Below are 23,970 nucleotides of genomic sequence, written 5' to 3'. Positions count from 1 at the left end.
AATAAAATTTTAAAATTATTTTTAAAAAGAAGAGTAAGGCACTACAAAGCTCATTTATTTTTTTTAAGATTTTATTTGAGAGAGAGAGTGAGAGCCTGTGCATGAGTTGGGGTGGGAGGGCGGTGGGCAGAGAGAGAGGGAGATGCAGGCTCCCCGCTGAGCAGGGAGCCGGATTCGAGGCCCAATCCCCGGACCCCAAGATCATGACCTGAGCCAAAGGCAGACACCTAAACGACTGAGCCTTCAGTTGCCCCTAAAAAGCTTATTTAAAAAAATTTTTTCCTGAGGTGCTCTGGTTAGGGGGTGGGGGACTTGTCAACTAGTAACCTCACTGGCTGATTGGTGAGAACCTAGTCCTTTCCTGGAGGCGCCTGTAACTTCCGTCAGTATCTGTAGTCTGTTCTCTTTGGCTGGTCAGTCTCCCCAGCCCCTCTCTAATTTCCTGCTTACAAGTTAAGCCTGGCTGCCTCAGTTCAGGCCCAAGGGGCTCGGGGGACAGGGGACAGCCCCTCACTGCATGATTTAGACTTTCCCTCAGCCCCATTCCCAGCCAGGAATGAACCCCCACCAGTGCTAGGTTTCTCTCAGAGATCTGAGTCCCGAAGGCAGCTGTGCCCTGAATCACCCGGGGATCTTGTACGAGGCCGATTCAGGTCCAGATTCCTGTCTGGTGTTCCTGACGTGGCCTGAGAGTCTGCATTGCTAACAAGATGCTCAGAGCTGCTGATGCTGCTGACCCAAGGGCCACATTTTGGACAGTCAGGGTCTAGAGCAGTGCTGGACGCATTCTAGAACTGCACTGACCAATACGGGGCCACAAGGCACAGGAAATAGTCAGCACTTGAAATGTGGCGGGTGGGAATAAGGCACTGAAATGTATCATTTTATTTAACTTACTTTTCCCTTAAATGTAGGCGGCCATGTGTGGCTGTGATGCTGGGCCGTCCAAGTCTGCCTCCTGATTCACTCTCTATAGGGACGGATTTACCCAATCGTGAAGGACAGAGGAGGCCTATGGCCAGGCGGATGAAGTCGGAGGGCTGGTTGGGCTGGAGCTGAGCTGCCCCTCTTAAAGACTTGTGTCTTCCTTTTTTCAGCCCCACATGGTACCTGACTTTTGGGGGCACCTGTTGCCCCCCATTCATTAGCTTTCCTGAGCTGCTTCAGCATTATCCACTTTTACGGGTTCCTCCCCCCTACTCTACAGGTTTAGTTAGGCCTCTGCCTTTTCCGGGCTGCAGAATCAACACGAAAGCATCAGCGTGTCCAGATTTCAAACCTGGAACGGCCTCTCTCCAGTGTGGTTTCTTCTCTCCTTTCCCTTTGGCCATGAGGATGTATACACTTTGGTTCCTTTACTGTCTTCTGCGGGGGTCTGGGGAGAATGCAGAAATGAATGCTTGTTGTCCCTCCATCTACTATGCATAACCCTCTGCAATTTTGTTTTTAAAGGTTTTATTGTTTTAAGTAATCACTACACCCAAGTGGGGCTCGAACTCACGACCCCAAGATCAAGAGTCACAGGGTCCATGATGAAGCCAGCCAGGTGCCTCCCCCACTTGCAGTTTTTAAAAAGATAAAAATGGTTCTGGGGCACCTGGGTGGCTTGGTTGGTTGAACATCTAACTCTTGATTTCAGCTCAGGTCATGATCTCAGGGTCAGGAGATCGAACCCCACATCTGCTAGGCATGGAATCAGCTTGAGATTCTCTCCCTCTCCTCTGCCCCTCCCCCTCTTCATGCCCACAATCTCTTTTTCTCTCTCTCAAATAAATAATTAAAAAAAAAAAATAGTTCCCAAACTTTGTTTCTCCCGGGATGATTCAACACTGAATTTGTCCTTTTACCTGTCATTTTCCTCTTTTGGCTGGGATATTTGTGGTGCCCAGGAGCCTGGAGAAACCATCCCTAGGTCACTGCCGAGCCTGAGGGTTGCTGGAAGAAGTCAAAGGCTCTGCCTGTCTAGGGAGAGAGAGCCTGGCTAACCCACTCAGTGTGGTTTCTCGATTCTGTGTAGGGGGCTCAGGAGGGGCCAGACCACTGACCGCGCCCCCCCCCCCCCCCGCCCCCAGCAGAGCAGGGCAGGGACAGCATTTATAAGACTGAAGACTTTCTAAGCCTTTGGCAGGGAAGAGATTTGAAAAGAGGAAATTGAGAATGGTTATCAGTTAACTAATCACACAGATGGGTGGAGGCTAGGCTGAGCTGGCCCTTCAGAACCGAGGAACTACAGGCAGAAGTACTTGAAGCTTAGGTTGGAGATAGGTGCTAAGGCTTATGGGAAATAGCTTGCATGGCAATGGGGGTGGGGGGAGAGTCAATCCTGCCCAGTTGTCCCCTTGCCCCCCCCCACCCGAGCTCACACCCACAGCTGTGCCCCAGCTAACCGGCCCAGGGTCTCCAGGACCCTTTCTCTGCTCCTCTCACAGCACTTCTCCCATACTCCCTCCCGATGCGTGCTGGTACCCACAGCTCCCTGGGTATGTGATCTACCTTCGAATCCCCCACGACAGCAGGATATGCCTCTTCAGGCTTGGTGGAGGAGGCAGGAGTGGATTGAGTACAAACCTTGCGGTCAGCGAGGTAAGAGTCGAAATCGACCATGTGTGAGGCTGGAGTGATGGCCCCCAGCAGTATCCACATCCTCCATCCCCCAAACCTGGGACCGGGTCCCCTTAATGGCAAAGAGGAGTTTGCAGGTGTGATGAAATTAAGGGTTATTAGATGGGGAGATGATCCTGGGTTACCCAGGTACGGCCAATGTAATCATGAAAATCCCGTAGGGAGGCCAGAGAACCAGAGAAAAGGAGGCATCATGATGGGAGCAGAGGTCAGAGACACAGACACAGGAAGATGCTATACCGTGAGCTTGAAGGTCAAGGTGGACGATGGGGCCTTGGGCCAAGGAATGCCGGTGACCTGCCTGAGCTGAAACAGACAAGGAAACGGAGTCTCTTCTAGAGGCTCCAAAAGGAACACGGCCCTGCCAATGCCTTGATTTTAGCCCAGTGATGCTGATTTTAGACTTCTGACCTCTGAAGCTCTAAGAAAAGCAATTTTTTTGTTGTTTTCAGTCACTTCGTGTGTGGCGATTTGTTACGCAGTCCTAGGAAACGAATGCCTCCTAGGTCTGCCGTGTATTAGCCCAGAGACCCTGGGCCAGTTACCTGCCCTCTCTGAGCCTCACTTCTGTCCTCAGGAAAATAGAGGTAACATGCAAAGAAGCATGTTAGCAGGTACTCAGGCCCTGGATGGATGGGCCGTGGTTCTGTTTGTGGTCACCGTCACCGTCCCTGTCTCTGCTGACCTTCTGTCCACAGATGTAAGTACAGACTGGACATTTTCTTTATGGTCTGGACTTTCTTGGGTGGAAAAGATAGGGAACTGTTGACAGGCCTCTAGCTCTGCTCCAGCCTGGGGCGATTTGCCTCCCTGAGGACACTCGGCCCGCCTAGAGACCTGGGGGTGCTCTGGCAGCTCGTGGGCAGAGGCAGAGGATCCTGCCTTTCCCAGGGTGGCCCCCATAGCACAGAATTTCGAAATGTGAACGGGGCCTTGGCCCAGGAGCCCTGCCACCCGCTGGAGGTTTGTTGTACCTCTTGGGCTCACAGCATCAACAAGGAGAAAGAAGGGTGAGCACAGTCCTGGCTCAGCAGGGCCGTGGACCCTCAGAGCGTCCCCAGGAATATTCCTTACATCCTGGGAGGTTTGGCTGCCATGACCAGTTTCAAGGTGGAAGGTCCGAGTTTGAGCCTCAGCAACTGCCCTTGCTTGCTGTGAGACTTTGGGCAAGTCACTTAACCTCTCTGAGCCTGTTGCCTGTCGGCAAAGTGGCCATAAAAGGACCTGCCTTGTGTTCAAATAAACCGTGTAGAAGCCCAGTGCCTAGCGCTGTGTTGGCATCTCCTTAAACCGTCATTTGCTCCCCGTCCTGACTAGGGTGTCAAGGGAGAATTCTTTCCCTCTGACCTATTCCCTTAGGGGCTTCAACTTTTTAACCTTTTAACCTTTCTTCCCCTTGGGGTTAGTGGGACACATGGAGGCTTACATGAGCCTTCAGGTGGAGTTCGAGGACTCTTGGGAGCTGGCCTTGGCTCGCACCCCAAGACCCAGGGGCGAATGGAAGCCGCGGGTCACATTCCAGCTCTCGGTCAGTCTCTGCCACAACGCCCACAGGTCTTCTTCCTGCCGACTCCTGGCACGGCCTGTGCTGCCCTTTTGGCACCAGGCACAAATCTGTCTTGTGACTGCTTTCATCTGGGATTTCTATTTATATCTCTTAGTACAGGGAACTTATCAGGCTTGCCTCTTGGCTGGAAGCTCTTTGGGGGCACCTCTCGTTAGAATGTGGGCCCAAAAATCAGAAACAAAGGATGTTCAAGCCAGAATTTGACAGGGCAGGTCATTAAGACTTGATAGATGTGGTGGATCCAAAACCTGGGCTTCCGGATGCAAAGACCCTGCTTTTTCCAAAAGACTTCACTATGACATTGATCAGGCCCCTCAGTCATCAGTGCTGGGCTAGGCAGGGTTGGGGGGGCAGTGATCCCCACTCAGTATTGACCGGAGGAAAGAATCTTTTTTTTTTTTTTTTAAGATTTTTATTTATTTATTTGACAGACAGAGATCACAAGTAGGCAGAGAGGCAGGCAGAGAGAGAGGAAGGGAAGCGGTCTTCCTGCTGAGCAGAGAGCCCGATGTGGGGCTCCATCCCAGGACCCTAGGATCCTGACCTGAGCCGAAGGCAGAGGCTTTAACCCACTGAGCCACCCAGGTACCCCTGGAGAAAAGAATCTTAAAGGAAACAATTCCAGGGGCGTCTGGGTGGCTCAGTCAATTAAGCGTCTGCCTTTGGTTCAGGTCATAATCCTGGGGTCCTGGAATCGAGCCCCACGTTGGGCTCCCTGCTCAGGGAGAAGCCTGCTTCTACCTCTGCCTCTGCCCCTGACCTCCCCCCCGACCCCCATAACACTCACTAGCTCTCTCCCTCTGTCTCTCTCAAATTAAATCTTTTTTTAAAAAGGAAACAATTCCATTCTAGTTAGGCATCTGTGGCATGCTCTTGCCCTCTCCATCCATCCAGCCCCACGCTCTACCAGTCCCATGAGGATTTTTGCCTTCCTGGCAGAGGTTTTACTATTCCTCCATGGACATGGAAGAGAAGGTTGAACCTCAAGAAATTCTAGTGAATCCCTCTTCAAATCCCCTCCTTGGGACAATAGCTTTACGGTCTGATTCTCTGACCTCCCGGTTCATATAGAGTTTGACGGTATCAGCAAACACCTGACCGGGTAGAGAACTGGGAGCTCAAGGTCCAAGGAGAGCAGGGAGAGCACAGACTGAGGGCAGAAAAGAAAGGAGAAGAGGGGCTAGGAGCTAACCTTGACCATTCACCCAAACTCCCTGACTGTCACAACCTTAGAAGACAGCGTGCGTTATCCTTACAAATGGAAACACTGAAGCCTAAAAAGTGCCTCAGCTCATAGAGCTAGCTGGTCAGGGATGAAGTCAAGATCAAAACCCAGGTCTCCTTGACCCCAGAGCCCTCACGGGATCATGACCTCCTAGACGGTGGGCTCTGTCACAACACTGCCAGGAGGTCTCGAGATCCGTCCAGGAGCTGGACTTTCTCTCCTGAGGGCCCATACCAATGGGGTCAAGGCTAACTGGGGGCCAGTGCAAAGTCTCGGACTTAAGTTCAAAATGACATTTGCACAGGAGCGTAATGGAGACCTGGTTACTGGGCAGCAGCTGATCGTAATATTGTCCCGTCATAACGCGGCTGCTGTTGCCTTGTATTTCCAAAGCACTTTGAGGTTTAGAAAGCCCTGCCACTTACCGAACTCGGCGCTTTGATGGACCATAAACAATCATGAGAATAAGTCTGGGAAAGGTTTGGGAGTATCCCAATAGGGTGTGTATGCTGCGACAGCCTGTAAGGGTAAAGAGCTATTTGCTTGCATTAATCCAGTATAATATCAGTAGACTTTGGGCTCAGCCACTGTGCTAAATGTATTATGTTTGAGCTCTGTTAATTCTCACAACAACCCATGTTGCACAGGTCAGAAACCAAGAGGGGAAGAAAGCCCGACCAAAGTCACAGAGCTAGAATTCAGGCTTAGGTCTGAGAAGTATCAAGACAAACGTCCTTCTGGACATTTCAGGCCCCCTCCGGAGATAGGGGTCCCTTTTGGGGTGCTGTATTTAAGGGGGACGTTGACACACAGAGTAATGATCTCACAAAGGACACGATCATTGTAAAGATTGTGTGAAGGAGCTTAGTATATTTCTTGGGGGAAAAAATAATTAGAAAACATATTGCTGTTTTCATGGGCGTAAAGCTCCTTTCTTTAGAAACAGGTTGGGTTCCCAGGAGGTGTACCAACCGTTCATTGGTTAGGGTAAACGGGATAAACTAGCCAGCTGCTGGCGCCACCTACTGGTGGGAGGTAAAATTGCTGGGCCGATTGGGGCTGCTGTCGCTGTTCATCCCTGAAGTTTGGTGTCGCCTTTCTTCCACAGAAGTGCTCAACTCTGGCAGGTTGTGCATAAGAGGCAGCACATTTACCTTTATGGCAAGAGAGTTAGGACCAATGGGTGAAAATTATAAGGAAGGATATTTCGGTTTTAATGTGAAGTTTAGTTTTCTGAAAAAAACATCTCCAAAACTCTAGGAGCTGATTGGGAGTAGTGAGGTTCATGTCCGTGGAAGAAACCAATTCAGGCTGAATCTCCGGAGGTTTGGGAGATGGGGAGAAATCAATCCCAGTGTTTTGGTGGCTCTGGGGTCTTCATGGGTTACCTGCTCTGAGTTACAGTTGGCCGTTCGAGTGGGGATCGGCCAGAGTTGGTAGCATTTTGTTGTCTAATCCAGGGAGGAACTTTTAGGGTTCCAAGGGGATTGAGCAGTAGGGGAGATATTTGGAACGGGTGAGATCTGGGAATGTTTATCTTCCAGATACGGCTTGAACATTTGACCAAGGGAAAGGCAGAGAGGAGTAACAACTCAGAGGGTAAATGGTCCTGACCTTCCATCACTTCCCAGACTGACCTCCCACACAGGACCATTTGTAAACAACCCAGGGGAACAACAGTTCCTTGTAGATTCTGTAAATGCGATTAAGGCTGTGCTGAAGACAGAGGTTCAGAGTGTGGCTGAGAGCAGGGACCAGTCAGACAGGACCGGTAGGGGGTCTGGGGCAAAGCTGAGCCCCAGCCCATGCGGGTTTTCTCATCAAAGCTTTGTGGATTCAGGGCCCGGGTGCCAGGCCATTTGTGTCTTGCACATTCCTCGGGAGGCAGTCCAGTGAGGATATGTGGAGAAGGGGCCACAGGGTAGGGCAGACCCTGGTACAAGTCCTAGCATGGCACCCTATTAGCCTTGTGAGTCTAGGTTGATTACTTCTGTACTGTGAGCCTCGGTTTTTTCATCTGTAGAAGGGGCAGTGATTCCACCTTCCTTACTGGAGAGGTATGAGGATTTAATGAGACCTCCTTCATAGAGCACTGAGCACCAATTTGGCACGTAATTTATTATTATTACTACTTTTTATTATTAAATTAACCTCTGTTAGTGAAAACCATTCTCACTCTCCCTGCCGCCTCCTTGCTTTTCTATGGCCATGGATCTGGTCACAGACACATTGGATACTGAAAAGCCCCTTGCTGGGCCTCACTTGGTTAACAGGAATGGCTGGGTCCCACACATGAAAACACCCACAGCCTTGGCCATCAATGTCCCACCGCCCTCCCTCCCACCTTCTCTGATGGGGCAGGAACAGAGATGTAATTGAGAGCCTTGGGGCCTGACATAAGGCAAGATATACTCTGAGATGGCTCACTGTTCCCTCAGAAAGAATAGCCCGCCCGTCCGAAAGGAGGTCTGCACCCAGAACTAGGCCCCCTCGAGGTCACCTTGAAGGGTCCGTGGAGGAATCTGTGTCCCGGTGGCCTTGGGCAGCTGCGTTACTGGTCAGTGTGTGTGTGTGTGTGTGTGTGTGCGTGCGTGCGCCTGTGCACTTGCATGTTTCCTGTCAGGAGCTCCTCTAGACACACAGGTACGAGCAGCAGATTGGTGAGGTGGGAATCCTACAGGCTTGGAAGTTTGCAGGCCCAGGTACATAGGCCAGCTCTGCATCTTCCAGACTGTGTAAGTGGGGAGAGAGAGCTTTAGGGCCCCAAACCTTGGGGTCCTCCTCTGATCCAGGGGAGGGGAAACCCTATTTTACATGGCCTTTGCTAATTAAATCAAAGCATGGATTAAAAAAGAAAATGCCTGGCCCAAGGTCTTGGCACGTAGCGGGCACTTGGGTGACGGCATCTATCATTTTTGTGCGATGTGTCCCCGGGCAGGGTTTAGCCTTATCAGTGACGATGCCATGCCTCTCTCACTAAGTGACCCTGGATCAGTGGCTATTTGTCTCTCTTGTTCTGTTTTTAAAAGGAATTGTAAGAAAACAGTATTGGTGGGTCTTCTCAGATTGATATTGGTGTGGGTAGAAGCAGACGGTTTAGGCAAATGCATCATAAAACTCTTTATGATCGGATGGGGGAATGGTGGGCAGTTGGGGGGCAGGTGCCTCTCCTTCTTGGGAGTAGCAGTGGGGCAGGGGTTGGGGGAGAATTCATTCCATATTCTCATATGGGTCCTAATTTATTTTTATAGAAAGAATTTTTCCTTGTTTTGAGCTCCAGAGAGCCACCTGGCTCTGAGTTCAGCAAATATTTGCTATTATCCCCACCCCACCCCCAAATACTCAGAGCTGCCATTTATTGAGCACTGAAAGCACTTTCCATACTTAACCTTGAACCCTCAGCTCCCTTGGGAAAAGCCACCTCATTTTACAAATGAGCAAACCAAGCTGGAGAAGTTCTGTCGCTTGCTCAGTACTTCTCCCGGCAAAGGTGAGAAGAACCAGACAGTTATCTGGGAGAAGTAGGAGGAGGATACAAAAAAGACCCCAAACAGCCTCTACCCTCAAGGACCCGACAGTGAACATGGGAGGTTAACTGCCAGACAGAGCAACCGAGGCACATGCTGTGGTCACGCTTCTTTGCGGAGCTCTGCTGTGGGAGCAGAGGACCGAAGGCATTATAATTCTGGCCAGGGGATGGGGGAGCCTTCCCAGGGGTGGCTGGGCTCAGTCCTGAAGGATGTGTTTATTTTGGAGAGGCAGCCACCAGGGGAACATGGCCAGTGGGCCTGTTGAAGGAGGTCAGGAGACAGAAAGCCCAGCGAGGAAGAAAGGTTGACCAGTACAAGGAGTTAGGCAGAGCCCACAGGGCTCCTTAGGAGAGCCCGGGTCGTGGGAGTCCTGAGGATCTGGTCTTTGGGAGGAAGGGACAGACAAGAACTATGGGTTTTTAAGTAGTGCCCCGTGGCTTAAAGGAGGGCAGAGAAAGTGAAGGCAGAGAGGACCATTCTGAGGCTGAGGCCCCCATGGGGTGGGACAGGCCCCAGCCACCAGAGCCCCCAGCCTGATGACCTGCCCCAGTTCAGGTGCCCTGACCCATTTCCATCAGGAGCTGGGAGAGTGGGGAGCTGCGACCGGGAGGTGGGAACTCTCAGGAGATGTCCACTGTGGGACCGGCGGCTAGGGCGGGAGGGGGGGGGTGTTGGGGGGCGGGGATGGAGCCTGGGTAGCAAGGCCCAGGAATGCCGGGGGAGGATGGAGTGGTCCCTTTCCACAGCACTTTGGCAGAGGTTGGTGTGAGGAGCAGAGAGACTGGAAAGAGAGGCTGGAAACAGCCAGTGCAGGGTTTTCGCTGCCCGCTGTTCAAGTGTGGGCACTGGGAGACGATTGTTTTTTTGAGCCTGAGAACACTCTGTCTCTCTCTCACTAGAATGTGAGCATCTGGAGGCAAGGAGTCTGCCTGGCCTTTCACCAGTGTGTTCCCAGCTCCTAGCACAGCGGCCGTCACGTAGTAGGCGCTCAGTTAGTATTTCTTTAGTAAATATGTAGAACCACAATCTGTATATGCAAACGTGGTAAACATTTTAAAACTTGGATGAGAAGAATACACACTAATGGTCAAGGTCGTGGTTACTTCGAGGGGAGGGAGGAAATGAGGTAGGAATAGAAAAAGGATTTCAGCAGAGTCTCGCTTTTCTTCCTTAATAAAGAAGAACTGAAGAGAACATGATCATGAACATTCATTCAGTCTGAGTGCTGGGTACATGGGCTCCTATAACATTATTATCTATAATTTTAAAATATTTATTTTAAGAAGAAAACGAATTGGGCAACTGGGTGGCTCAGTTGGTTGAGCGTCTGCCTTCGGCTCAGGTCATGATCCCAGGGTCCTGGGATCCAGCCCCACATCGGGCTCCCTGCTCGGGGAAGTGGGGGGAGTCTGCTTTCTCCCTCTCTCTCTACCCCTCCCCCCTGCTTGTGCACGTTCTCTCTCTCAAATAAATATATAAAATCTTTTTTAGAAAAAATGAAAAGAAAAGCAAATTGGTGTATAAATATTGTGTTAGATGTAAAGAATATCTCTTCTCCAGAAGATGGAGTGACCGCCGTGAAGCCCATAGCTTCTTAGCATGACAAAATAGGCCTGGATAATTCTTTCCTCGGTGGTGATCCTTCACAGGCCTCCAGACTGTCAGCAGCTTCAGCGAAGTAGGGAACCCTCGTTCGTGTCCCTCCTCTTCTCGATGCCTGTCGTTCAGAGCACATGTGGATACTACCATAGGCTCAGAATACACTTCTCGGGGAAGGATCTCGATACTTGTTCCTGGGGGCATGATGTTGCATGAACGGCATCCCTCCTGGCTCACCCCTCAAGTGTAAGATCACAGGCTTGTGAATCCAGATTCCTGCCGCCATCAGGGAAAGAAGCTATACTGTGCCCTCAGAGAGTCTGTTTGGGTTCAAGCTCTGTGTCTTCCTTGCTGTGTGACTTTTGTCCCTTCACTCAACCACTCTGAGCCTCAGTTTGCTCAGCAGCAAAAGGTGACGATTGAGAAGATGATTAAGGAGTGAGCTGATACAGGTGTGAGGCCTGTGACAGGGCCCGGTGCCTGGCGGGCACTCAGCACGCATGACCTCTTCTCCCACTGAAGGCTGTGTGCAGCCTGGCCTTTGTTGTCCTGCCATCCCAAACCATGTCTGTCCCTTAAGGCCCATGCAAATTTAGCTTCTCCTTGAAACCATTCTTCACAGCCAGGGATGGCTCATGTCCCTGACTGCTTGGTAGCATAGTTAAATTTTCCATCTGCTTGCTTATTTATTTATGTTGGCCTCCTTAGATTGCAAAGCTTCTGAAAGCAGGAGCATCATTTCGGGCATCGTTATGAGATGCTGACTGCCTCACCCTGTGTCCTGGGTTAAATGCAAACTTGGGGCTCCATGAAGCCCTGGGGACTTCACTTTCATCAGTAAAATGACAATCATAGCCTCCCCCACACAGTTTCTAGAAGATAACAGTTTAGACATTCTGGGTAAAACCTCATTAGGAAAAATTTAATAAATATTGTTGAATTAAACTGCCTTGAATGATGAAGTTCTTTACAAATGTCAGACATTATTTTTAATTCTCCTCAGTAGACAGTAGAAGGCCTTGTATTTACTTGCTGCTAGGAGAAACCGCCTATTTGACTCTTCTCTGGTCATCCAGGTGAGGACCAAAGGAGGCATCACACAGGCATTATAAAGGTCACCCTGGTGTTAAATGAAATTTCATCTTTGTTCTTCCCAGGATCAAGATGACCACAGCCACCCCTTTGGGGGGTACTACCTTCTTCTCCTTGAACGTGACCACCAGAGAAGAAGACTTTCTGTACAAGAGTAAGGTCGACTTGGCTTGGCAGCCAGGGGAGGGATGGCGGGATGAGGACTGTGGTCCGCTCCTGGTGTCGAGGTCAAGAGCGTGGGTTCCAGAGATAGTCCCAGTGGCACTTCTGCCATAGGCCCACCGTGACCGTGAGCACGTGACCTCACAGCTTTGTGTCTGTTCCCTCGTCTGTAAGATGGGGATATTAATGAAGCTACTCTTCACATCACACACAGGAATGGTGTGAAGACTAAACCACATGATCCATGTAAGGAACTTAGAATAGCCTCGAGTCACACAAACTACCTAATGAGTAGTATTGTGATCGTTACTGCTGTGACTGCTGTTGTCATCAGGGAGTTTTGGGGTCTGGAGGGCAAAGGACATTGACTCTCCTGTAAGATGTCCCTCAATGAGTCACCTTAAAATGTAACTACTTTCATACTCTTCATACTGTTTTTACAAGGCAAAACATCCCATCAATTGACAGAGTAAATGAGTGGGGGCGGGAGTAGTCCCAGGGAGACATTTGGCAGGAGCAAGGGATGCCCGGAAGGAAAAACTTAACAACCACTCTTCAGAATACCAGTTAATCATATGAGGGGAAGTTGGGCCTGTTTCCGTCTTTTCTGTTGGTCTGGCACGTACCCCCCGCACGTGGAACAGGCTTCCCAACACACGTGGAGTGTCTCCCCAGTGATGACAGCTCCGGACCGTGGTCCTGGCAGAAAAACGGTTCCTGGCAGGATGTGGGTCTTCCACGGAGACCCGGAAAGGGTCAGTCTTGGGACAGGGTCCCGCATGTCTGTCTGTTCCTTGCCAGGTGGGGACACCTACAGAGAGAGGCCTGTTGACGTAGCTCAAAACAGTTCTGAAAGGAAATGGCGGGTAGATCGAGTTTCCATCAGCAAGATGGAAATGATTCTGCTCTTATTTAACTAAAAGCAGTGGTTCTCAACTAGATGATTCTGCCCCCTAGATAAGATGGCCAGAGTTCAAAAATAAGATACAGAACACCCAGTTAAATTTGAATTGAAGACTAACAGTATTTGTGCACTATAAGGACATGCCATGCAATAGGTGAGACATCGCAAAAATTACTCATTACTTATCAGAAATTCTAATTTAAATAAGTACCTGGTACTTTATCTGGCCACTTTACTATCAGGGGACATTTGACAACGTTTGGACACTTTTGCTTGTCACAGTTGGCAGGGAGGAAGAAGCAGTATTAATGACATTAGTGAGTGGAGGCCAGAGATGCTGCTGAACATTGTACAGGGCACGGGAGGGTACCCTCAGCAAAGGGTTATGCAGGCAACGTTGAAAAACCATGGATTAAAGTATCATTACAGAACTCGCCAGAGAAGAAACAAAACATTACTCCATAACGGATTCCCCACGCCACTCCTTTTCTTTCTTTCCAGTCTTTCTTCCTGTGAATATTTGGACATAGTTTTATTTTTGTTTTTATTTAGTAAACCTTTTCGTAAGAGCATTACATACCTTTTAAAAAAAAACAAAACTGGGCGCCTGGGTGGCTCAGTGGGTTAAGCCGCTGCCTTCGGCTCAGGTCATGATCTCAGGATCCTGGGATCGAGTCCCACATCGGGCTCTCTGCTCAGCAGGGAGCCTGCTTCCCTCTCTCTCTCTCTGCCTGCCTCTCTGCCTACTTGTGATCTCTCTCTCTCTCAAATAAATAAATAAAAAAATCTTAAAAAAAAAAACAAAAACAAAACAAAACAAAACAAAAAGCCCAAATCCTAAATGCACAGCTGGGTGAATTTTCACAAAATGAACACGGTTGGGTCACCAGCCTGCAGATCAAGAAGAGGACCATCCATCACCAGGATCCCAGGCGTCCCAGCGTCCCTTGCCACCCTGTCCCCGCCTGGTCAAGGGAACCCGCTGTTCTGACTTTGCCCACTGGCCATTAGTTCTACCTTGTTTCGAGCTTTATGGAAATGGAAGTATACCGTACACACCCTTTTATTTCTGGCTTCTTTTACTCGTCATTATGTTTTTACGCACATATTTTAATGGTTGCAACATAATGCATATATGTGGGTGTGTACAAAATACCATATTCTCTTCTCCACATGTCATTCAAATTATAGTATATTTCACGAGCTAGGCATGCCATACCTTGTTGAACCATTCCTGTATTTAGAATATAAATGATGTAATTAACATATTGATTCATGCAGCTTTTTCTGTATATAGGATTCTTCCCTAAGATAAACTCCCCAGAATCAAATAGATTGGCTTAAAATGTGCCCCCCCCTTATGGGTTTTTTTTGTTGTTGTTTGTTTTTTTTTTTAATTTTCAGTTTCAGTTCACATAGGGCCATTGATTCTGAACGTGAAATGAGAGGTGGCCATGGGAACTGGTTGCTGATACTGAAATTAGATGCTATTAAGCCACAAGGACATTCATTAGAGCCTTCTTTTTCATGGTATAAAATTGAAAACAACATAAATATCCTCAGTACGGCATTGGTAAACAAATTATGGCACATCCAAATAATGGAGGTCTACACAGCCATCAAAATCATGAAAAACAATGTAATTACATTGTTAATTACACAGAATTAATTACACAGAAAGATGATTAGGATATGGTTGTAAAACTGTGTACGGAACATGGTTCCATTTTTATCAAGTGCTGTTTTTCCACTTTTATTTCCTTGAGGTGGGTTTTCAGACAGGATTAATCAAGTACTCAAAAACTGTTGGATAGTATTTAATGTGCGCACCTGCATGTACACGATGGACTTGGTGCGCGTATGCATGTGTAGGTGATCAGTGGTTCCTGGGGCAATGAGTTCCCTTTTTGGCTTGTATTTTTAGTTTCAAAATTAACTACAAAAATAATGTTTTTGTATTATCAAAAAGAGGGAAGGGTGTTTTGCTTGCCTGTTTCACAAAGGAAGTTGGCTGCTCTGTTAGGACTGACTGTCGACAACAGGCTGGCCTGAGATAGGATTTTGGCAGATGAAGTTCCCTGAGGGGAGGGGTGCACTGCTATTCTGGGTATGTCTCTGCCCTGGGGTCAGTAGTCGGGGGGCCAGGACATCCCATTCTCTCCCTGCCTGATCCAGTGAGGATGCGAGGTGCCGGGTGGGGTCCCCCTCCCAGTCTCTGGATGCTTCCCTTTGTTCAGGTTGCCCATTTGCCATTTCCACCTTTCTCCTCTTAGGTTCTGGAGCCATTGTTGCTGCCATTGTGGTAGTTGTCATCATCATCTTCACTGTGGTTCTGATCCTGCTGAAGATGTACAACAGGTACGTGATGCCCTGGGCTCTGAGGGTCTTGTCCCTTCCGTGATGTCAGAGTGAATGGGAACTAATGCTTGTGGGTGCCAGCTGTGTGCCGCGCACTACCCATGAGTCCTTTGTCAAATGCTCTAACCCTTTGTGGGCCGTTTTTTGACATCTGTTCTCCTGTAGGAACTTCATGGTAACCAAATATTTTTGCACCTGCAGAAATATTTGTTCAATATAATAACCCTCATGACAGTGCTAATGGCCTTGAGCACTGCAGTAAGGTAACTCACAGGTAACTTACAGTAATAGAATAATGTGTTTCAGTCTTTTTCTCTCAGAGAGCCCTCTGCTAGGTTGTGTTGAGCAGACCACGTGAGTGTGACGTGACAAATACTGGAATGCCTGTACCCCCAGCTCCACTTTCTGGGACCCAAAAGGAGGAAAGAACATCGTGTGATTGCACAAAGACTAAATGTTTGGTAATCACTCTAAGTCCTAGCTTGGCTAGAACGTTATTCTTCCCAGGCAAGATATCAAAATAGACTATAAACACAACCACATCATAGAAGACTTGGAAGCCATTAAAAAAAAAAAAAAAGATACTGTAGAAGTGTGTTTATTGATGAGGAAAGCTGTTTACAATATATTGGCAAAGTTTACAAGATAATATGTACATTATAATTATACATGTGGGTTACACACACAAAACCAAGGAGGATTCAAATGCTACAGGGCCAGGTGTTAATATCCAGTGTGTCCGCATGATGAGATTGCTGGTTGGCTGGTTTTTGCAGGGGGAGGGGGTACGCGTCTTTATTTTGAGGAGGTGCAGACATGCATTGTTTTTATAATAGTGTTATTTATAAAACATGTTTTATATTATATATGTGTATAAAATGTGTATATAATGTACGCATATATGGTATACATATATTGATCTCTTATGATGTGCGAGGCATGATTCTAAGCTCCGTGTATGTATTAACTCATTGGATCCTCACTACAACCCCACCAGGTGGGTAATTCTATATCCCCCAATTTTGTAGGTGTGAAATACGCACTGGGAAATGAGCCAACAAGCCCAAGTTTACTCAGCCTCGCTGGCAGAGTTGGGATTCTTTTTTTTTTTAGGATTTTATTTATTTATTTATTTATTTGAGAGAGAGAGAATGAGAGAGCATGAGAGGAGGAAGAGTCAGAGGGAGAAGCAGACTCCCCACTGACCTGGGTGCCAAATGTGGGACTCAGTCCCAGCATTCCAGGATCATGATCTGAGCCTAAGGCAGCTGCTTAGCCAACTGAGCCACCCAGGCGCCCCAGAGTTGGGATTTTAAATCCAGTACATGTGGTTTCAAAGAAAATACTCCCACCACTATATGTAATAATAATAGTAACAACACTTAATAGGTTATTTTTTTTAAATTTTGAGGGTATTACAGTTTGAATCCATCCCAGACCAGGAAGTGGCATCCAACCACGGTGTCTGCCTTTCATTCCTGGCCATCATTGCTGGAGCTCTGAGCCCCTTTCCTAGGTTGTTATTTGGGGAGAGATCTACCCACCCCACCCTGTTTACAACGTTGCCCAGGCTGCAACTCGGATACTGGAACTCAGTCTCTAACCTCCCTGAGCCTTGACTGTGTTATCTTTAAAATGGAAGGCTCTCCAAGTAGGACAGCTGAGTCTTGGTTACGTGGAGAATGCCTTTGTTTTGAGAAGTATTTAGGGGCGATGTGACATGACGTCTGCAACTGACTCCAATAGTTCAGGATTTTAAAAAACACTCTGTGTATATATGTATGTCCATGTGCGTAAATGAACTGAGAGACAAAGAGGCAAACGTGGCAAACTGCTGGTAATCAGTGAATTGTTCCATGAAGGCTACTCAGGTACGAATTGTACTATTTGTGCAACTTTCCTGAGCATTTGAAACTAAAAAAAAAAAAAAAAAGTTAGGTTGTTAGGTCATCTTGTTAAGTCAACAAGATGAAATTTCATGTAGACGTTTGAATTAATGATTGTTGTAGTCATCGAATTTTCTGGCATATGAAATGAAAGATTGGATATACATTTTAAGTCCATTCTCTTCTCAATTGTGCAAAAAGTTCTTAAATATTTCTAGCAGTCGACATGGCAAATGGTAATGAAACTGCAAAATTTAACTCACGCCACAACTTGGAATAGAAAAAAAAAATCATAGTATTTTCATTTTGTCCTTAATATAGTCTTAAATGTAGGACACTTAACTCATTCCTTAACAGAAAAAAAAGCATTTTCAATATCTAATCTGAGTTACACACAAAAATGGAAGGGTCAAGCTAGATGATGTCTAAGGTCCCTTCCGGTTAGTTGTACAATTTTGTGGTTGGCAATCAAGCAACGTGATTTAATGACGATCTACATTATAGTCCTTGCCAGAATCGAAATCACAGAGTATACGAGGTGAAACACTCAAGCATGCATGCATATCTCATTCCAGGAAAATGAGGACCAGGCGGGAGCTGGAGCCCAAGGGGCCCAAGCCAGCCTCCCCGTCTGCCTTGGGCTCAAACAACAACAGCAGCCAACACCCTCCTACTGTGACCTTCAGTCCCGTTGACGTCCACGTGGAGACTCGATGACCCCCCCACCACCACCACCTTGGTGCTATCTTGGCCACCGTCCAAAGAGCCTTCCCCATTCAAGACTCAGAAGCACATTCTCCTCCGCAGCTTCACTATGAGTTCCTTCCTGTTCCGGTTGGGTCAACAAGGGGCATCTCATGCAAGTCCAGATGCTCAGGCAGCCCCCAACCCCGCCCTACCCCACCCTAGCTGCTCCATCTCCCTGCTGCCACCCTTTCAGAAAGCTGTGGAACATTCTTTTGTGCTCTGATGAGGAAAGGCTGTGCTGGGAATCCACTGCAGTGGGCGTAGCTGTCTTCCCCCCCATTGCTAGACAGACAGCCCAGGGGCCTTCTGGTCTAGAGTCAGGGGTCCGAGCATGCTCCCGAGTATATCACCAAAGGGTCTGCTCCTGGGGTCTGGTCATAATAAGTGCTGTAGCCACAGCTTTGCAGGGCAAAATATTCCATGCCATTCATCAGGCACCGGGCAACTAACCTGGGCTAACTAACCAAAAAACTAACTTGTTAATCTATAACTAGCTCCAGCACTAGAGGACTGCTAGCTAGCTCATGACAATCAGTTAGCTGAATTCTCTGTCTTTAAGAAAGGTTATGAGAAAGACAGTTCTTCTCCAAAGTTTTCTACTTAATCACTAGAGACTCAGAGAAGGAATAGGGTGACCTTGAGGAAAGATGGCCTTTAGGGCAAAAGCTTAGTATAGTGTCTGTGGGCCTGAATGAGCCAGGAGCGGGTCAGAGCCTCTCCTCTCCCTTTGGGGCTGGATTAAGCCTGACTCGGTCTCATTTCTTGGCTTCCCCCTGTTTGGATTCTGAGCAGTCGTCTCTCTCTCCGGTCGTACCTTCCCTCCAACAACCAGTATTAGAAACTGATAAGATTACAACCCTGTTTATGTGACCTGTGTCCGTCCCAGTCACCTTCAAAGCCCCAAATTCGAAAAGTGTTTCTCTGTACAGAGCTGATCTCTTTGACTCTGAGCCCAGAGAACAATCTATTGAGAGGGAAAAGCATTTTGAAATTAAGGCTTGCCTTCCAAGCCCTACTTCTGGTCGTGTGGCCTTGAAAGAGTGACAGGAGCGCTCCACATTGGGTTTGCTAACCATAAGACTCACAGACTGACTTTAATTAGTCAAGGACTTGGTAGAACCACTCAGGTGGTCCCTGGCACTCAGCAGGCACTTAATAAACGAGAGCCAGCATTATTGTTACAGTATTTCTTCAATTGTAAGACATATTTGTTCACATGCTAATGATTCTGAAATCAGAATATGTCTTTAAATTGATGGGTCCATTAATGTAGTATTTTTTTCTCTCTCCAAAAGCTGTTTTTTATTCAGTTGTGCACCATACAATTGAAGGCATCTTGGAAGCGAGGTAATAAATATTGAATCTGTTGCAGAAAGTGACACAGTCTGACCTTTAACCTTAAATTCTAGGGGTCTCTTCCTCTTGGAGTCAGAAATCTCTTCTGAGGGGAAATTGAGGGTCAGGAAGGTATAAAGGCTGACCCAGGGTCACGGAGTCATGTCATCCCACTATAAACATGCTCACTTGGATGTGTCTGGAAAAATACTGGCAAATTCTTCCTCCCCAAACATTTTTCCTCCCAGCTGTGTTTAAATATCCACCAAGTACCAGGTACTTGGCAAGATGCTTTCACATAAATTGTCCCATTGGATTTATTTTTTCCCAATAACCCTGGGAGGAATTATTTGCTCTGTTTGCAGGTGAGAATTGCAGACTCCAAGAGAAAGGTACTTGTCCCCAGTCAGACAGCTAGTTAAGTTGCAAAGATGAGACGCAAACCCACATCAGGAGTCTGGCCTCCAAACGGACACTAGGAGCAAAGCCACTTTTGTAGCCTCCTTTGGGCTCCCAGAATTGGAGCCAAAGGACCCCTTTCTGAGCCCATCAAAGCTCTTAGGATTCCTGTTTCATATCCCATAACCCTTATACCCAAGGAGCAAGGGATGGAATGACATCCAACCAGGGAAAGGCATTTCCTAAAGGACTCAAACCCCAAATAGATACTTTTCCCCAAAAGTGTTCTTTTTAAAAAAAAAAATTTTTTTGTTTGTTTGTTTGGAATGTTCCAGTCCTAAAAGCAAACTCTTCTGCCCATACTGGACTCTTCCTAGAATTACTAGAGGAATGATTCCTTGTTATATGTTCTTTTGCTAAATGAAAGCTTGGAAGTGGAGGAAGGGGGAGAGACTGAGGGGGAAGGGGAGGCCAAGAAAGGGGTTTTAATATTTTGTTTTTAACTAATGAAGACAACTCAATAAGCATCCTTGAAGGGTTCCTATGTGTAAGTTGAAGTGCTACTAAACACATTGTTCCGGTCCCCACTCTCAAGGAGTCTGCCACCGGTCTCCTGGGACAGGGAGCTTCAACACAGTGGAGTGTTTCATTTCTGTCAGGTGCCTTTCCTAACTGATGCCAACTTATTTGGCCGCTGAATCAATAAAAGATATTAAACATCTAAAGAAAAATGTCTAAAAATAAAGAGACTGAAACATTTGTTGAGTTGACGTCAATCTGTATTAGAGTTAATGAATACCTTTTCTAAGAATTTCCTTTCCCTAACCATGTAAATAGGGTCCTGCGGGAAAGCCTGAGCGGTTGCAAATTGTACTCTCCCTGCTAACAGGTGATGGGGAAGCTGGGCTGCCAGCAATCGGCCTTTCCATGAGTGAGAAAGTGTGTTAGCTTGATTAATTAATTAATTATTAGTTAATTAATAATAGCTTGATTGTTACAAAAGGAATCCCATTTCAGAGCCTGCTGTTAAATACCAGATGCGCTGATACGTTGAGGTTTGGGGACCCCTGGGAGGGAAGGAGACCTTAGAATGCAACCGAAGTCACCAAAGATGGAGTTTACAGTTAACTGAGCTTCTGGTGTGTTCTAGATACATGATGGGTCTTGGATACCTACCAGGTCCTCTAACTGTTACAACCCCCATGTGTAGGAGCCATCGCTGTTTCTACTCTGGGGACACAGGAATGGGAAGGTCACATGTCCTTGGGTGATGCAATGGACAGGTGGCATTCTTGTGGTGACCATTCCTTGTGTTTGGGGAGTCTGCTACTTTAAGAAGCAAGACCACTTCCTGCTGTCAATGCTGAAAAGGACAGTCATCTTCCTGGAGTCCCTTGCTGCTAGGGTGAGGGCCGGGGACAGAGGCCCTGCTGATCGGGTGCCCCCACAGTGGATATTGAAGCCAGAAGTTGGTAACATCAAGGGACAGGGACCGTGCAAAATTCGCTCTGGTGGCAGGTAGGTTGGCTTGCTGCCTTTCAAAAGTTAGCAACAGCAGCGACTTGAACAGCATGACGGGCCCATTCTTGAGTCCAGCCCTGTAGCCGCGGAGTTGGCTACGCAAGCTTAGTTTGACAGCAACAGCCGTGGTGTCTACCAAATGGGTTCTTTAGTGTGATTTTAGGCCCCATACCTGACAGCATACCACTGAGACCAGTTTTAGCCTTCTGGAAATTCCAGCAACTACCTCGTTTCATTTTCTGCTTCAACCAGCAGTCACTTCCTGCTACTACTGTGGCTGCTAGTGTGGGGGCAGGGGACAGGCTGGCTCATGGCCACCCCTCTGGGAAGTGGCTGCACCAGAACCCAGGTCTCTGAAGCTCTCACTCTGTCCTTACACGTGCTTCCAGCGGGCGCTAAATGATGAAGGGATCCACGATGTGCTATGGAGTTGTGGAGAAGGTAGAGTTGCCTCCAATGACATGTTATCTCAGAGACTTTGTTAAGGAGGAAGTTGGGTTTGTTTTGTTTTTTTTTTTGAAAGATTTTGTTTATTTATTTGACAGAGATCACAAGTAAGCAGAAGCAGACAGAAAGAGAGGGGCAAGCAGACTCCCCACTGAGCAGAGAGCCCGATGTGGGGCTTGGTCCCAGGATACTAAGACCATGACCCAAGCCAAAGCCAGAAGCTTAACCCACTGATCCACCCAAGCACCCCAAGGAGGAAGTATTTCAAAAAAAGGACCTGGTAGAATGGAGAGGATTTCTTTTTTTAAGTAAAGTTTTTTTTTTTTTTTATTGAAATACAACACACACACATACACACGTATGTTCACAAACTGAGCTCGCTTGTGTAACCAGCATCCAGGAAGCTCCCGTCCTCCCCCCACCCTCCTCACGTCCCACAAAAGGTAACCAGCGTCCCGACTGCTACCCTCCTAGAACAACGTGGCGTTTGTAACATTTGTTCATAGTGTCACATGGAGCTGAAGGTCGTTGGCGCTCACCACTGGTCACCTTCATTATGGGATGCATTTGGTTTATCTGCTCTACTGTTCGGTGCACAGAGAAGTTGTTCCCAGTTTGGGTCTGTAATGAGGAAGACTACTAAGAACAGTTTTGGTCATGTACGTATTTCTGTGGGGAATATTTCCAGGTGATTATTATACAGGGTATAGACATATTAAACCTTCGTCAGCAGTCCCAAACAGAGTTGCACCAACTTACGTTCCCTCTCCCAGTAGTGTAGGGGAGTTCCTCTTCCTCCACATCCTTTGCTAACACTAGGATATTTTCAGAATCTTGATTTTCAGTCATTCCTATGTGCCCACCGTGGTCTCTCATGATGGTTTTAATTGAATTCCCTAGTAATCGGTGGAACTGGATCTTTTTTGGTTTTGTTTTGTTTAAAAATATTTTATTTATTTATTTGAGAGAGAGAGAGAGAGAGAGAGAGAGAGAAAGAGCATGACCCATGGTGGGGAGAGGGCAAAGAGAGAGAGAGAGAGAAGCAGACTCCCCGCAGAGCAGGGAGCACTACGCAGAGCTCCATCCCAGGACCCTGAGATCATGACCTAAGACAAAGGCAGATGCTTAACCGACTGAGCCACCTGGGTGCACGCCCCTCAGCATTTTTGTATGTTTATTGGCCCTTTAGACTTCATCGTTTGTGAAGTTACTTTTCCATTTGTCCCTTTTTTTGGTTTTGGTTGTCTTCCTTTTTCATTATTGACTTGTAGGAGTTTTATGCACATTATGGATATGTCTTTCGTCTTTGTTATCCTGTGGCTTACCTTTATTTTTATTTTTTTTTAAGATTTTATTTATTTATTTGACAGAGAGGGAGATCACAAGTAGGCAGAGAGGCAGGCAGAGAGAGAGGGGGAAGCAGGCTCCCTGCTGAGCAGAGAGCCCGATGTGGGACTCGATCCCAGGACCCTGGGATTGTGACCTGAGCTGAAGGCGGAGGCTTAACCCACTGAGCCATCCAAGTGCCCCAGGCTTACCTTTATTTTAATATCAGCTTTACTGAGATATAATTTCCATGCCCTCAGGCTTATCCTTTAAAAATATACAAGTCAGTGGTTGTTAGTATATGCACAGAGTTGTGCATCCATCACCACTGATCAAATTCCAGAACATTTTCATCACCCCAAAAAGAAACTCAATACCCATTAGCAGATGCTTCCCATAGCTCTCCCTCCCCAGACCCTGACAACCACCAATTTACATTTTATGTGTGGATTTTCCTATTCTGAACATTTCTTGTCCATGGAGTCAACAATATGTGGCCTTTTATGACTGGTGCCCCCACACTAGCGTAATGTTTTCAAGGTTCATCTATGTTCTGTGAAATAGTACTCCCTTCTTCTGGAAGAATATTATGCCATTATATGACTGTGCCCATTATATGGCTATACCACAGTTCATTTCTCTAGTCTCTAGCTGATGGATGTTCAGATCGTTTCCACTTTTTTTGTTATAATGGATAATGCTGCAGTGAGTATCTATGTACAAGTTTGGTGTAGACATACGTTTCAATTCTCTTGGGCATGTACCTTAGCAGGGAAATCTCTGCCTTATATGACAACTCTGTAATCTTCTGAGAAAATGAAGTGAAACTGTTTTCTGAAGTGGCTGCACCATTGTACATTTCCACCAGTGACCTATGAGGGTTCCAACAGCTCCACATCCTTACTAACCTTTCATTGTCCATCTCTTTTTATCACAGCCATGCTCGTGGTTGTAGAATAGCATCATTATGATTTCAGTTTGAGTTTGCCTAGCAAGTAATGATGTTGAGTATCTTTGCATATGCATATTGGCCATTTTTAAATTGGGTTATGTGGGTTCTTTTAAATTATTATTGTTGTTGATTTGTAAGAATTCTTTATGTATTCTGGTTACAAGTTCCTTATCAGATATATGATCTACAAACGTTTTCTCCCATTTGTGGGTTGCCTTTTTTTTTTTTTTTTTTAAGATTTTATTCATTGACAGAGATCACAAGTAGGCAGAGAGGCAGGCAGAGAGAGAGGAGGAAA

General features: G+C 47.1%; 1 protein-coding gene across 3 annotated transcripts in view; it reads left to right on the top strand.

The window, feature by feature from the left end:
* Positions 1–20,160, top strand: part of LOC123937215 (non-compact myelin associated protein) — a 38,939-nt gene extending 18,779 nt beyond the window's left edge. For all 3 annotated transcript variants that reach the window (XM_045997895.1, XM_045997889.1, XM_045997905.1), the window contains 3 exons: positions 11,701–11,789; positions 14,975–15,059; positions 17,521–20,160. In XM_045997895.1, the coding sequence (XP_045853851.1) occupies positions 11,708–11,789; positions 14,975–15,059; positions 17,521–17,662 (309 nt within the window). In that variant the 5' untranslated portion in view covers positions 11,701–11,707 and the 3' untranslated portion in view covers positions 17,663–20,160. The remainder of the gene's footprint in view (positions 1–11,700; positions 11,790–14,974; positions 15,060–17,520) is intronic.
* The last annotated feature ends 3,810 nt before the right edge of the window (positions 20,161–23,970 follow it).

This window comes from Meles meles, chromosome 1, assembly GCF_922984935.1.
Source record: "Meles meles chromosome 1, mMelMel3.1 paternal haplotype, whole genome shotgun sequence".
Taxonomy (NCBI): domain Eukaryota; kingdom Metazoa; phylum Chordata; class Mammalia; order Carnivora; family Mustelidae; genus Meles; species Meles meles.
This window is presented reverse-complemented; position numbering and strand designations above follow the sequence as displayed.